General features: G+C 43.0%; 1 protein-coding gene across 1 annotated transcript; it reads right to left on the bottom strand.

Annotated features, from left to right (window-relative positions):
* Positions 1-1,357: 1,357 nt before the first annotated feature.
* Positions 1,358-10,578, bottom strand: yju2b (YJU2 splicing factor homolog B). Its single transcript, XM_055664250.1, is given in 10 exon segments — positions 1,358-1,902; positions 3,596-3,734; positions 4,313-4,485; positions 4,844-4,986; positions 5,447-5,475; positions 5,477-5,508; positions 6,193-6,248; positions 6,950-7,032; positions 8,260-8,313; positions 9,337-10,578. Coding segments are annotated over 10 exon segments (1,167 nt in total). The 5' UTR covers positions 9,340-10,578; the 3' UTR covers positions 1,358-1,447.
* Positions 10,579-13,820: the final 3,242 nt, after the last annotated feature.

Below are 13,820 nucleotides of genomic sequence, written 5' to 3'. Positions count from 1 at the left end.
GTTATATGGATAGTCAACATTTTGGGTCGGAACCCTTCTTCAGCCTGTTTCCATGCTGTTCAATGCTTCCAACACTGGTTCAGTCCCTGTGGCTCAACACGACAGTCTGCTCTGTAGGGTGTTCCTAGGGAAACATGCAGCAATTGCTGCCAAAAAAAAACCTAAGAGAAATGGGCCTCTTGGACTAACAAGTCCGTCCAGTTTCCAGCTGAAGAACCTGCCAGCTGAGTATAGTTGACTCACACTCACCATGCTTCAGGATGCATTCAAGAGAAATGTACGCCATGCAAAAGGCCCTTTAGGATGAGCCTACTATGTAATATCTACTGTTTTTATTGGAATATTTTAGTAAAATAAACAATTTAATATTGTGAAGAAGTTCCCATTCAGGAACTTTCATATTATTTCATAAGGTCGTGTGATAGGAGCAGAATTAGGCCATTCGGCCCATCAAGTCTACTCTGCCATTCAATCATGGCTGATCTATCTCTCCCTCCTAACCCCATTCTTCTGCATTCTCATAACCCCTGAAACCAATACTAATCAAGAATCTATCCATCTCTGCCTTAAAAATATCCATTGATTTGGTCTCCACAATCTTCTGTGGCAAAGAATTCCTCAGATTCACCGCCTTTCTTTCAAATGCATGTTTGGTCATCACTCTAAAATGATTCTGAACTACAGCCTTCCTCGTAATCAGATTAGAACAGTTTGGGAAATATCCCACAGCTCCCTTTATATCTGACCTGTTTGATGTTTGACAAGAAACAGATAGGAATCAAAGGGGTTACCACAACCAAGAGTATGACTAATCGGAAGCTGGGCCTCTGTTCTCCATTCTAAAAATAGGCTGATCTATCAGAAGTCTTTTAACATTTGAAAAAAAGTTCACTGGCATGAACTTGGTCCCTGATATATATCCACTTGTGAATGAGACCTAACTTGGTAAATAGTAACGACTAATGAAATAAAGATTCATGGAGAAACACCTTAACTCAGAATATGAATGATATCAACATCATTCCCACACCGTGGCCTGCACGGGTTTTCTTCAGGATCTCCGGATTCCTCCCCACTCCAAAGACGTACAGGTTTGTAGATTAATATGCTTGGTATAATTATAATTGTCCTTAGTGTGTGTAGGATAGTGTTAGCGTATTGGAATCACTGGTCGGCGCGGACTTGATGGGCCGAAGCACCTCCCCATTGTATCCATAACTAAACAAATAAACCAAAGCAGACAGCAGTTGGCCTGTCGTGTAATTTAAGTTGTGTGATTTTGTGAACTGGTTATTCCTAACCTCATCATGAGGGCAACTCCAAGAACAAAATTCTGGCTAGTGACAAATGTCACAGATTAGTTTCAGCGCACTTATTAATTTATTTATTTCACAGGAGTACATTACAAGTCGGGAGTATCAAACAATTATTTACAATCATGCATAGCTCAGGAACTGTCTGCATCGGAATTGGAATCAGAATAGTCAGCCACAAGTGAGTTGGCACTGACATCTCGCTCTGCATCTGTCATAGCTTCAGTCCGTGGGGGAGATTCAGCTTCCCCCTTATAGCAGGTGTCTCTCGCTTGACTCAAACAGTTTGAAACAAAACTCTCTTGATCCATTCCGCTCTCTGTTTCCATCATGGGCTGTGAATCTCTGCTGGACATGTCTGCCCGTTCCTTCTGGCTCACTGGATGCTCCGCTGATTTCTTTCGGATTATTCCCAGGTCACTCACGGCAATTCCATTTGGGCTATTTAAAGATTTGGCTGTCGATATTTTGTTCAGTCCCAGTTTCTTCAACACATCTGCAGTTTTCTCTCCTACTGTGACTTGAGGGGCAGCAAACCAGGACCTCGAAGTGATCTCTTTCCGCTTCATTCTCTGCTTGTCTTCATAGGCTGTGAAAGAAGCCGAGTCGGAATCACGGGTGTAATATCAGCCTGCTCCACAATAATCCTTCTCTACCCAAGGGGTCAACTACTCACTTGCGTTGTGAGTGGTGTAGCCCCTCGTATCAGGAGTGGTATCACTGCTGAGGTATGGGACCTCAACCCTCTCCCTGTCCACACTATAGATTCCAGTTGAGATCACTAGGCAACAGCTGATCAGGAGTTGGGATCCTGAAAAGTTGTGGAGACTTTGTGATGCTCCTTTACACTGACTCTGCTGAAACCAAGTAACTCATCGCAGCCTGGCGTCCAAGTATTGTGTGACTGCCATTGTAGCAGGATCTCTCACCCACTGAGGAACCAGGGCAGGTGATCTATTTCCCAGATACAAGGAACTGGAGATGGTGGTTTACAAAAAAAAGATACAAAGTGCTGAAGTAACAGTGTCGGGAAGCATCTCTAGAGAACATATATAGGTGACATATCGGGTCGGGACCCTTCTTCCTATCTATCTCTGATGGCATTTTGTTTTGTCCAATCTTATTTAATGTGGAGTCAACTGCAGCTTTCTCTATTCTTAGGTTCCAAATCTTTAGAGAAATTTACTTTTGGCCTTTGAGCTTGTCCAATACCTTGGCTATTACCATCCTCTCTTTACAGATAATGCTGCAATGTTCCTTAAAGAAGAAATAGTTCCTCATTTCAGTCTTAAATGAGCTCCTGTTATTCTGAGGAAGGGTCTGAAGAAGGGTCTCGAACCGAAACGTCACTCTATATTATATATAGAGTATATAACTTTGCTCTATATATGCTGCCTGGCCCGCTGAGTTACTCCAGCATTTTTGTCTACTTTCCTGTTATTCTGAGATCAGACTCTATCTGTTATTATGTGCGGCCACTTCTTCTCGAGAGCAGGGGTATTCAACTAGTCAAAAATAGCCAGACTTGATCGACAGAGAAATACGGAGGACATGATCCTCAGAAAGAGGTGGTTCCCATTTGAGATAGTTTTTTTAGACTTTTAGGGACACTGCATGGAAACAGGCTCTTCAGCCCACTGAGTCCATGCCGACCAGCGATCACCACATATGCTAGCACCATCCTACACACTGGGGATAATTTACAATTTTCCCAAAGCCAATTAGCCTACAAATCTGTTATGTCTTTGGAGTGTGGAAGAAAACCAAAGCACTTTGAGGGCAGCAATTCTGGAGCAGCAACTCTACCACTGCACTACTGTGCTGCCCAGATGACGATGAAGACTAATTTATTCTATCAAAGAATTCAGGTCTTTTGAATTCTCACAAGAGGAAGCCTCCTCAGCATTTACTTTGCATTGTCTCCAAGAATCTTACATACTAAAAAAAACTAGCTCTAATGCTTCTGAACCGACTGAGTGGAATTCCAACTTGCTTAATCTATCTTTGTTGAACAATCACCCCCATTATCTAGAATCATCCCAGAGAAACAGTTTGTTGTGCTCTGGATGTGTGGCGAGGTTTGGTGTAGCTAGCCTAGGTTGTAGACAAGTGACGTTCGCCATCAATAGCATGGCGACCACACTATTCCAGTAGGGTCCCGACCCCAGATATTGACTGCTAACATTTGCAGACAAAATCTCCAAAGTGTAATCCCAATTGAGGATGGGCACTGGCACTATTTGATTCATCAGTTGAACAGAGTTCATTTTCTCTCAACTTACAGTCTAGAACACGCAATTTAAGAAGGGATGCCAGGCGTTTATCTTCGTCAGACTCCTCGAGCAGTGGGATGCTGAGATTTGCTTTGTTCCGAAGAGCTTCATCTTTCTCTTCCGTCTCTTTCAATACTTTCTTCTCATCCTAAGGTAAGGTAAACCAAATATATAATCAATATTCTGGGGGGGGGGGGGGGGGGAGGGAACAGAGCAAAGCCATTGAAGTGGCATGATTCACAGGAGTTGGTAGAATTTAAAACAGCTAAATCCCACTGATGCCGCGAATCTGAAGTAAACAAAAATCAGGTAACATTAGGGTCAGGCAAGAACTATGAAGTGCGAAGCAGAATTAAAGTTTCAGTACATTTAACATCTATTAATTGTTGCTTATCCTGTCGAATGTATCCAACATTTTCCCTATTTAGGCATGAAAAAAAGCACTAAAAGAACCAAAAATGGTCAGTGATGGATTTAGTGACTATCTTGACTGGTTTTCCTTAGTAATAACACAGCATGGTGGAAGGAGGGGAGGGGGCATCCCTTCAATGATGAGTCCTCGTGGGAGAAGCTTTACACACTAACCCGTGGTATTTAATGGGCGAGCTGTGAACTACTCATATTTCTGGGGAGAAGGAATAAAGACTGAATCAGCATAGAGTTGCAGCAACGGGATTCCATGCTGCAGCATTGTTCCCTTACTGTGATAGTTAGAGCATGGCCTACCCGGAATTTCTTGCGTAGCATGCTGTTGATGGCAAAGTCATCCTTCCATGCACTCTGCATATCCTGGATATTGGACAAGGTGGGAACAGCAATCTTCAGCTTCTCCTGGTCCCCTACTCCATGTTCTAGCTTGTACATGGGATCCGTTTCCAACTTCTTCTTCTGTTCATGGTCTGAAGAATGAGTGGCCACATCATGATTAAATGCAGGGAGCACAAGACTCACCCCTTGCCACAACACCAACTTTGATGGAGCAAAAACAACTATTCCACATTATAGGTGTACGAATAAAGGACAAGTTCAAGCAGAAGGTCACACACATACAACCTATTCTGTAGTTAATTATGTGGAGGAAGGAACTGCAGATGCTGGTATACATCTGTTATTATTTGTCAACTGGCAAACCATTTGACCAATTTTCCCAATGTATTTTAGCCCCCCCACCACCCCATACCAATTTAAGTTGACAATATGCAAGAAGTTGCTTCCGGTTTCCAGTCTCCCTCCACCAACAACTCCCTGGTTACGTACCAGTTGTGAGAATCTGCTCGTTGTCCTTCATGTCCCAGCGCTCCTCCTTCCGCCGGGCTCCACTCACAATCACATAGTCACAGTTCGCTGGGTCTGTCTGCATCTCAATATAGTTGACACACAAGTGGCACTTCATCCGAAATCTGCAATATCAATATTGTAATTCACTAAAGCACAGCCCAAGAGACCCATCGATCCATCTATCCCTCCCACCCCATCACAAGTAATATATACTGAGAGAGACAAGGACATAAACCCTGACTAAACCGCAGGGAGGATAGAACGAAATTGGAGAAGTCAATGTTCATACCGCTGGGGTGTAAACTACCCAAGCGAAGTATGAGGTGCTGCTGTGGGATGTGGGAGAAAACCAGAGCACCCGGAGAAAACTTATATGGTCACAGGGAGAACATGCACATGCCACATAGAGGTCAGGATCGAACCTGGGTCTCTGGAGTTATGAGGCAGCTCTACCAGTTGCACCACTGTGCCACCTCTAAAGGTTAGTTTTACTTAAGCATTAATCATGGACGATTACTTTGTCTTGACTTGGCAGTGCAGCAGCTGCGGTGAATTACAAAAAAAACAAAAAACTAGTGGTACCTGTAAATGGGGGTTGTGTAGTAGTTTCCCAACTTTCTTCTTCTCTGCATTGTACCGAACACCTGGAACCAAAAAGATCACGGTCACCAACTGACAAAAGCTAAAGTTCCACTGTTGCATTCAACCACCCCAGGGAAACTCTAGTAGTATGTCACAAGATCATATGTGATAGGAGTAAAATTAGGCCATTCGGCCCATCGAGTCTACTCCGCCATTTAATCACGGCTGATCTATCTCCCTGCTAACCCCATTCTCCTGCCTTCTCCCCATAATCTCCGACTTCAAGGTAAAGTTTTCTCTGTTCCATAAAACATTCTTCGTATCAGTTTAGTTTATTTACATGCGTACCAAGTACAGTGAAAAGCTTTTGTTGCGTGCTATACAGTCAGCAGAAAGACAATACATGTTTACAATCGAGCCATTTACTGTGTACAGATACACGATAAAGGGAATAACATGAATAACGTTTAGTTCAAGATAAAGTCCAGTAAAGTCTGATCAAAGATTGTCGGATGGCCACCAGTGAGGTAGATAGTGGCTCAGCACTGCCCTTTAGTTGTTAGGGTGGTGCAGTTGCCTGATAACAGCTGGGAAGAAACTGTTCCTGAATCTGGAGGTGTGCGTTTTCACACTTCTATATCTTTTACCCGATGTGAGAGGGGAGAAGAGGGAGTGGCCGAGGTGTGACTCGTCCTTGATTATTTTTTACAAATTCTTACATATTAATTAAAAGTCCCCTGTCTTACCCATTCCGATGTGCTTTCCACAACCATCACACCAGATGTTGTATGGCATCTCAAACCTTTGAGAAAGGAATTGATTTGGTTACTGATCAACATCCAACTAAACGAGAATGGCATTGCATATGAGTGGGCCATTGTCCGTGTCTTTGCTCAAAAGACCACTGTGTAAGCACCACCAGACTATTTGACCCTGCAATGGGAACCAAGCTGAACACAGAGAGAACACTGGAGATATTAGTACCTTGGGGTGAACTCTCAATCAGGGTATTCTAAGAGGTATATTAAAGTTTGAGGGAAGACTTGATAGAAACATAACATTATGAGAGGCATAGATAGGGTAGTCGGTCTTCAGGGTGGAAATGTCCGGCACTAGTTGGCATTGCGATAAGGTGAGAGGGGTAAGCTGAATGGAGATATGCAGGACAAGTTTATTTTTGTATGGAGAGTGGTGAGGGCCTGGAACACGATGTGACGGGTGGTGATGGAGGCAGATACGATACGATAGTGGTGTTAAAAGGCTTTTGGATAGGCACATGGAAGTGCAGGGAATAGAAGGCTATGGATCACATACAGGCAAATGAGATCAGTCGAACTTGGCATCATGTTCGGTACAAACCTTGTGGGCCGAGGGGCCCGTTCGTACGCTGTGTACTGTTCTATTCAACGGGACACCAGACTGAATACTGGGCACCCCCACACCAGGCATGCAAATACAGCACAACAGGTAGCTTAGAATATAAAACAAATGCAGGAAACTTACCGGATGATGAGGATGCCTTGGGATAGTTTCCGGGCCCTTTCCCGGAGAGGATGACTGTTCTTGTATTTGTTGAGGGAGCCATGCTGTCAGGTTAAAAAGACGGAGAAAACACAAGGAAAATATAAGACAAAACTTATTCACAGACCATGTTATTCATCCAAACACAGCTACTTCCACTTAACCAAGACTGTTTGGTAGCCCTCTTGCAATGTACTGTGGGATATTGTTATTTTTCTCCCTGAATTCAAAATACGCCACACTTGCATTGGAGGCAGTGCAGTGTGATTTCATGGAATAAGGAGGCTTTTAAAATAGGTCAAGTAGAATTGGCCTGTGTTCACTGGAGTTCAGAATAATAAGATTTTGTAGAAACATGTTGAATTCTGAGAGAAAAAAAAAGAAAAGGGCTGGAGTAACTCAGTGGGCCAGGCAGCATCTCTGGAGAACATGGACAGGTGACGTTTCAGAGTGCTGGTGTAACTCAGCGGGAATATGGATAGGACTGAAGGGTCCAAACCCAAAACATCACCTATCCATGTTCTCCAGAGATACTGCCTGACCCACTGAGTTGCTCCAGTCCTGTTTGACCTTTATTGTAAACCAGCATGTTCCGTTCCTTGTTCCTTCATGATTCTGAGAGAGATTGGCACAGGAACACTGAGAATGCCTCCTGTAACTGGTGCGTCTAAATGTGTGGGATAATATTCAAGATAATGGGTTTACCATTTAGGATTCACGTGAGAAGACCTTTTAAGAAACTAGCAAAATATTACTTATTGAAATAAATTAAAAACATGGAGCAAAGGGTTGTTGTGCTGTAGGAGAGTTAAGGGGTTCAGACAGGAAATGCTCAAGATCAGGAATCGCCTTTTCTTGCTGAATGGCAGAGGTTTGAGGAGCTATTTTCTAACTGGGAAATGCCCAGATTTCTCCTGATTGTCCTGGATTTTGTGAAATAATTAGGCCTCTGGAAATTTGGAATAGTCCTGGTTACTTTGGGCTAAAAGATCCTTCTTCCAAATCACGAAGGTAAAGCTAAAGTCGCAGCTATGCAAGCACCCACAAGAACTGTGGCCTGGAAAGTCTCAGAATCAAGAATACTCTAAAACTCTCAGGTACACGTTAAGAACTGCTCCCATTATATTCTTGTACATGTTAAGGACTGCTCCCATTATATTCTTATGTTTAAAGATGCTATATACAGAAATGAAAGCTGTGGTACAATACATTGCTCCACACCTTTCCTGTGGATACCATTTTAATTTTTGCTTGATGTTCAGTGTTTCACCTCGCACACAATAAACACTAACCTTGGCAGGATCAAAGTCGGGTGGGTAATATTTATTCACACCCTTCCGTTCACCCTGTAGAAGAAAAAATAACAACTATGATTAAAAATGCCCTTTTCCTTAAAACACACCCTTCCCTTCCTCCCCAGATGCAGTGATTCTTGAGAATGTATCACCGTCTGGATCTTAAAGCTGCTCTTCATTAGGTAGCACTAGCAGAATATCAATCAACAAGGATTCAACAGTGGAGTTCAGTTTCAGTTTAGTTCAATTTAGTTTATTGTCACGTGTACCGAGGTACAGTGAAAAGTTTTTTGTTGCGTTCTAACCAGACAAACACATGATTTCAATCAAGTCATTTACAGTGTATAGATCTGAAGGAGTAGAAATTTAAAAGTGTGGAGCGATATGTTTCTATAGCTCATGGGGCTAGTGGAATCAAGGGATATGGGGAGAAGGCAGGCACGGGTTATTGATTGTGGACGATCAGCCATGATCACAATGAATGGCCTCCTCCTGCACCCATTTTCTATGATTGTAATGTTTGATTGTATAACTGTTTCTGTGGCTGGAACACAAATAGTCACCTGGGTTGGGCACTATCAATATGGAGTTTGCATGTTCTCCCCGTGACTATGTGGCCACTATAATTTACCCCTAGTAAATTACCGCTAGTAATTACCCTCCTAGTAAATTAGGCTGGTAGTAGAATTTGGGATGTTGATGGAAATGTAGGGAAAATAAATTAAAAGGAAAATCAGTGGCGTGATGGGAATGCTCTGAGCAAGCATACACTCAATGGGGCAAATTGTGTTCCAATTTTGAAGGGAAATATTGAAATTCCCATCCACATTCAAATTATATAAATGCTTTCACATGATATAGTTTTGAGGCTCAATCAGTAACCAGCTTAAGGTCAACAGAATCTAGATGCTGTCAGATTTAGGAGATAGGATCACAAAGAGAAAGGTCGCTAACTACAAATTATTAGAACGTCTCAATCTTTGTTCCAGGTTCTTGTTTGTTTAAAAGTATAAAGCCAGATCACTAAAACTTCCCAATCACTTTCAAAACATGAAACACTGCCACCAGACTTACCATTGCTTATTCTGTGCTTAGTCCAACTCCACCAGGTTCTTCTACACTCCAATACACTGAATAAACAGAAAGAAACATGAAAGCACATTTACAGTGTATTATACTAACATTTCATCCACTTTTTTTTTCACTGAGAGAACTTGAATTCCTTTCCTTGTTTTTTTTTTCTCAGCCCAGCACAATGTGATAAAACAGATATGATCTCAGAAAGTTGAGGTGTGGATGGTAATCAGGAATAAAGAGAGTGAACTCCCATGTGAACCAGAGGACTGCAAACCCTCCGTTGCTGGCTATAATCAAAAAAGTGCTCAATAAATTAGTAAGTAATATCAACTATGTCCAAGGACATTTTGTTAGTGTAAGGAAAGTACTGTGGATGTTAAGGCCAGCCATAATCTTACTGAATCATGGGGCTGTGTGAAAGGTCTACTTCTGATTCTGTTTCACATTCACATTCACTGAAATCATGTACAAATCCAGAGATGAATCCCATTGGATTATTTTGGGGACATGTCCTTCACGGTAACTATGGGGGGAGGGGGGCACAAAAAGATGATGGCCTGAGAGTGATAGACATGCTGCTGTTCAGACGAGAAAAGGGCTATCAGGAATAGGTGGAGGGGTATGCTGTACAAGGAAGGTAGTTGAAAGTTAAGAGGATCCACAATGCATTGACTGCTATTGCTCATGTCCACAGATTGTAGACACCAACTACTGCCCGAGAGTGGAGGGAAGAGGGGAACAGGATTAGGGGTGGGAATAAGGTAGAAACCCTAATCAATAGACAATAGGTGCAAAAGTTGGCCATTCGGCCCTTCGAGCCAGCACCGCCAATCAATGTGATCATGGCTGATCATCCACAATCAGTACCACGACTACAAGAGGCGCCTGATCCCTAACCAGGGTGAGGGAAAAGAAGAAGGGTCTCGACCAGAAACGTCACACATTCCTTCTCTCCAGAGACCCGCTAAGTTACTCCAGCACTTTGTGTCTATTTTAAGAGAATATAAGCTCTGGGCCAGTGGAGGCGCAACGGGTAGGAGTGAGAAAAGTGTGCCCGACCGCTGACCCACGGCAGAGTGGTCCCGGGGCCTGGGGTTGAAGCCTTCCTAGGCCCAAAGTTCGATTGCTGCGGTGAGTTTAGACCCCTCCCTGGGCAACCAGGACAGGAAAGCGTGAGGGTCGAGGAGGCCCGCGGTGCAAGGCCCGGTTTCTACAGCAACCCGTCAGCGGAAGTCGCATCCTTACCTCCGGCCCTCTCGCAGCTGCCTAGTGCGCAGGCGCGCCCTCCCTAGCAACCAGTGGGGCCTGCAATCACCTCCCACCTCCAGGCGCACGTCCTTCACTTAATTGCAAATATAAAGCCCCACAATACGAGCTTGAAACAATGCATACTTGGAATATGCAACAGAGATGGCTGCAGACACCCGGTTGGAGGAAGGGAAGAAAAAGAAAGGGGAAAAAAAAGAAAAGAGAGAGAGAGAGAGAAGAATTTTGAAGCTCGCCGCCGTCCCCAGTACTGGGAAAAGTTAGAGGTGACAATTAGGTTTCAGTAAGGACACAAAATGCAGTGTCTACGCCCGAAACAATACCAATTTAACCATATAACAATTACAGCACGGAAACAGGCCATCTCGGCCCTTCTATTCCGTGCCGAACACTTACTCTCACCTGGTCCCTAACCTGCACTCAGACCATAACCCTCCATTCCTTTCCCGTCCATATAACTATCCAATTTATTTTTAAATGATAACATCAAACCTGCCTCCACCACTTCCGTTTGAAGCTCATTCCACACAGCTACCACACAAAGAGTGATTTCTTCTCTCCAATGATGCCTGTCCCGCTGAGTTACTCCAGCATTTTGTGTCTACGGTGTAAACCAGCATCTGCAGGTCCTTCCTGCACAGTCGCTCAGCGGGTCAGGCAGCATCTCTCATATATGTTATTTATTTCATTCAGCTCAAAATCATGAGAGGAATAGGTCGGGTAGATGCACAGTCTCTTGCCCAGAGTAGGGGAATTGAGAACCGGAGGACGTAGATTAATGTGAGGAGAAAAAATGTAATAGGAACTAAAGGGGTCACTTTTTCACACAAAGTGAGGTGGGTATATGGAGTGAGCTGCTGGAGGTGGTAGTTGAGGCAGGTACTATCTCAAAGTTGAAGAAACATTTAGACAGGTAATGGATAGGACGATTTAGAAGGATATGGGCCAAACGCAGGTAGGTCGGATTGGTGTAGATGGGACATGTTGGTCGGTGTGGGCAATTTGGGTCGAAGGGCCAGTTTAAGGTTTAGGGTAGATGTGGAGAAGATGGTTCTCCTTGTGGAAGAATCTAGAACTAGGAGGTTGATGTTTTTCACTGCACCTCGGTACACATGACAGTAAACTGAACTTGTGTTAAAAACCATTTAAGATTGTGGTGAAGGATTGCATCTGTGCATCTCCTGCAAATTATTTTTAAGGCAGAGATTGATGGATACTTGATGCAAGAGGGTGAAAAATTACTGTGGCTAGGTGAGAATGAGCAGTTAAGGTTAGTCAGATCAGTTGTGATTATATTGAATGGTGGAGCAGGCTCAAGGCATCAAGTGGGATTGTCCTGGTCCTAATTTGTAGCTCATATACCTATTTCCACTGTTTCTTTGCATTCCCATCACCACTTACATTCCATGTACTCCCATCTTTTGTGTTGCACCTAAGATTTCTGAACTCCCAAATACATGACATGCATTAACTGATTTGACTTTATATGTCCTGCTGGATACAAGCTAAAAAAAATGCAGGTTTGACATATGTAATATCCCGTTTGTTAATGTATGAAAGGACAAAACAGTTGATAGTGCAGGGCGCAAGGTAGGATTGTGAGACAGGTGAAGAAACATCACTGACGTTTAGACCACATTGAACAATTTTAGATCATAGCCACTGTCCCATTGTTTCATATAGCAAGTTTTGATAATGATTCTGCCATTCACCTTTCCACTGTTGACCATCGGATCCGCACTTCTACATCCCCTCTCAAATCACTTCCTAAAAGTATTTTATTCTCCTAGTTTCTTCATCTCCATTACACCTGTTCAGATGGAATCAGCTGTCTCGCATGTCATCCTTAATTTTTAATATTTAGGGTTCCCCTCCACTAGTTGACAACCACTTCCCAGACTTCTGCTCTCATCCCCTTCTCAATCACTCCCTCCCAGAACCAGGATAGGGGACTTTTTGTCCTCATCTTCCACCTCACCAACCTAAAATTCCTTCTATCCAGAGATGCTGCCTGTCCCGCTGAGTTACTCCAACAAATGTAAGGAGATGCTTCCTTCAAGGGACTCTATCATCACTACATCCTTTCTTTTCTTCCCATTCAGGCATAAAAGGCTCATCACGTGAAGTTTATCGCCTCTCTTACAAATTGCTCAGGACCACATTTTCAGGTGAAGTAGCGATTACTTATTTCAGTTTGGTACACAGCTGTCACTTTACTATGCAGTTTTCTGTATATTCAGAGGACGTGATGGAATCTGCAAGCTGAAACCTATATTTCTGATTATCATTCTGAAATGCAAACTCTGTTTCCCTCTCCACTGATTCTGTTTGTTCAGCCAAGTACTTAAAGCGTCCATTTTAATATATTTTTCATTACATTACCTTTCGTTTCTAGTGAATATTGTTAGAGTCTGGTGATGTGTTATGTAGTAAACATGGAGGTCAGTTCATGAACTGTTGGTTCACAAGAACTGCTTTGTTATGAAGAACTGATAATATACTTCAGTGATGTTGATTGTAGGATAAGTATAGACCAGAACTGTTCTGTTCTTTGAAGTATTACAATGGGATCTTTTCAGACCACCCAAGACAACAGATGGGGCCTTGGTTTGACATCTCATCTGTAAGCCAGAGCCTACACTCCCACCCCTATCACAGAGCGTTCCCTCATGTTGCACTGGAATGTCGGACTTTTTTTATGTTCAAGTCTCTGATGTGGGATTGGGATTTAACCTGCTGACTCAAAGTTGAGAGCGTGACCTGCGGAACACTGATGCCTTTGATTTGAGATGTGTGTAAAAAGGGAAATAAATAATATTTTGACGATCTGAAGCTCATCCTGGTCTGGAAACTATAATAATAATAATAATAATAATAATAAATACTTTATTGATCCCCTCAGGGAAATTCAGATGTCCAGAAGCCCCCAACCAACAAACACACAGATTCAAAACAAACGCAGACAGAAAATACATAGAATACACTGTGGACACTACCTGAGAGCAATAAATACTTAAAAAGACCAATAATTAACAATTAAAAATTAAAAATTGCAAAAAAATGCATCCCCCTACAGCCTAGCGGTCCGAATTATAAAATCTAATGGCTGCAGGGGTGAAGGATCTCCTGAACCGCTCCGTTCTACAGGGCAGGGAGAGGAGCCAGTTGTTGTTCCGAGTGCTCTTTTGACTCTCCAGAATTACATGGAGGGGATG

The sequence above is a fragment of the Leucoraja erinacea genome, chromosome 39, assembly GCF_028641065.1.
Source record: "Leucoraja erinacea ecotype New England chromosome 39, Leri_hhj_1, whole genome shotgun sequence".
NCBI lineage: Eukaryota > Metazoa > Chordata > Chondrichthyes > Rajiformes > Rajidae > Leucoraja > Leucoraja erinaceus.
Note: the sequence above shows the minus strand (reverse complement) of the source record. Positions and strands in the feature narration are given on the sequence as shown.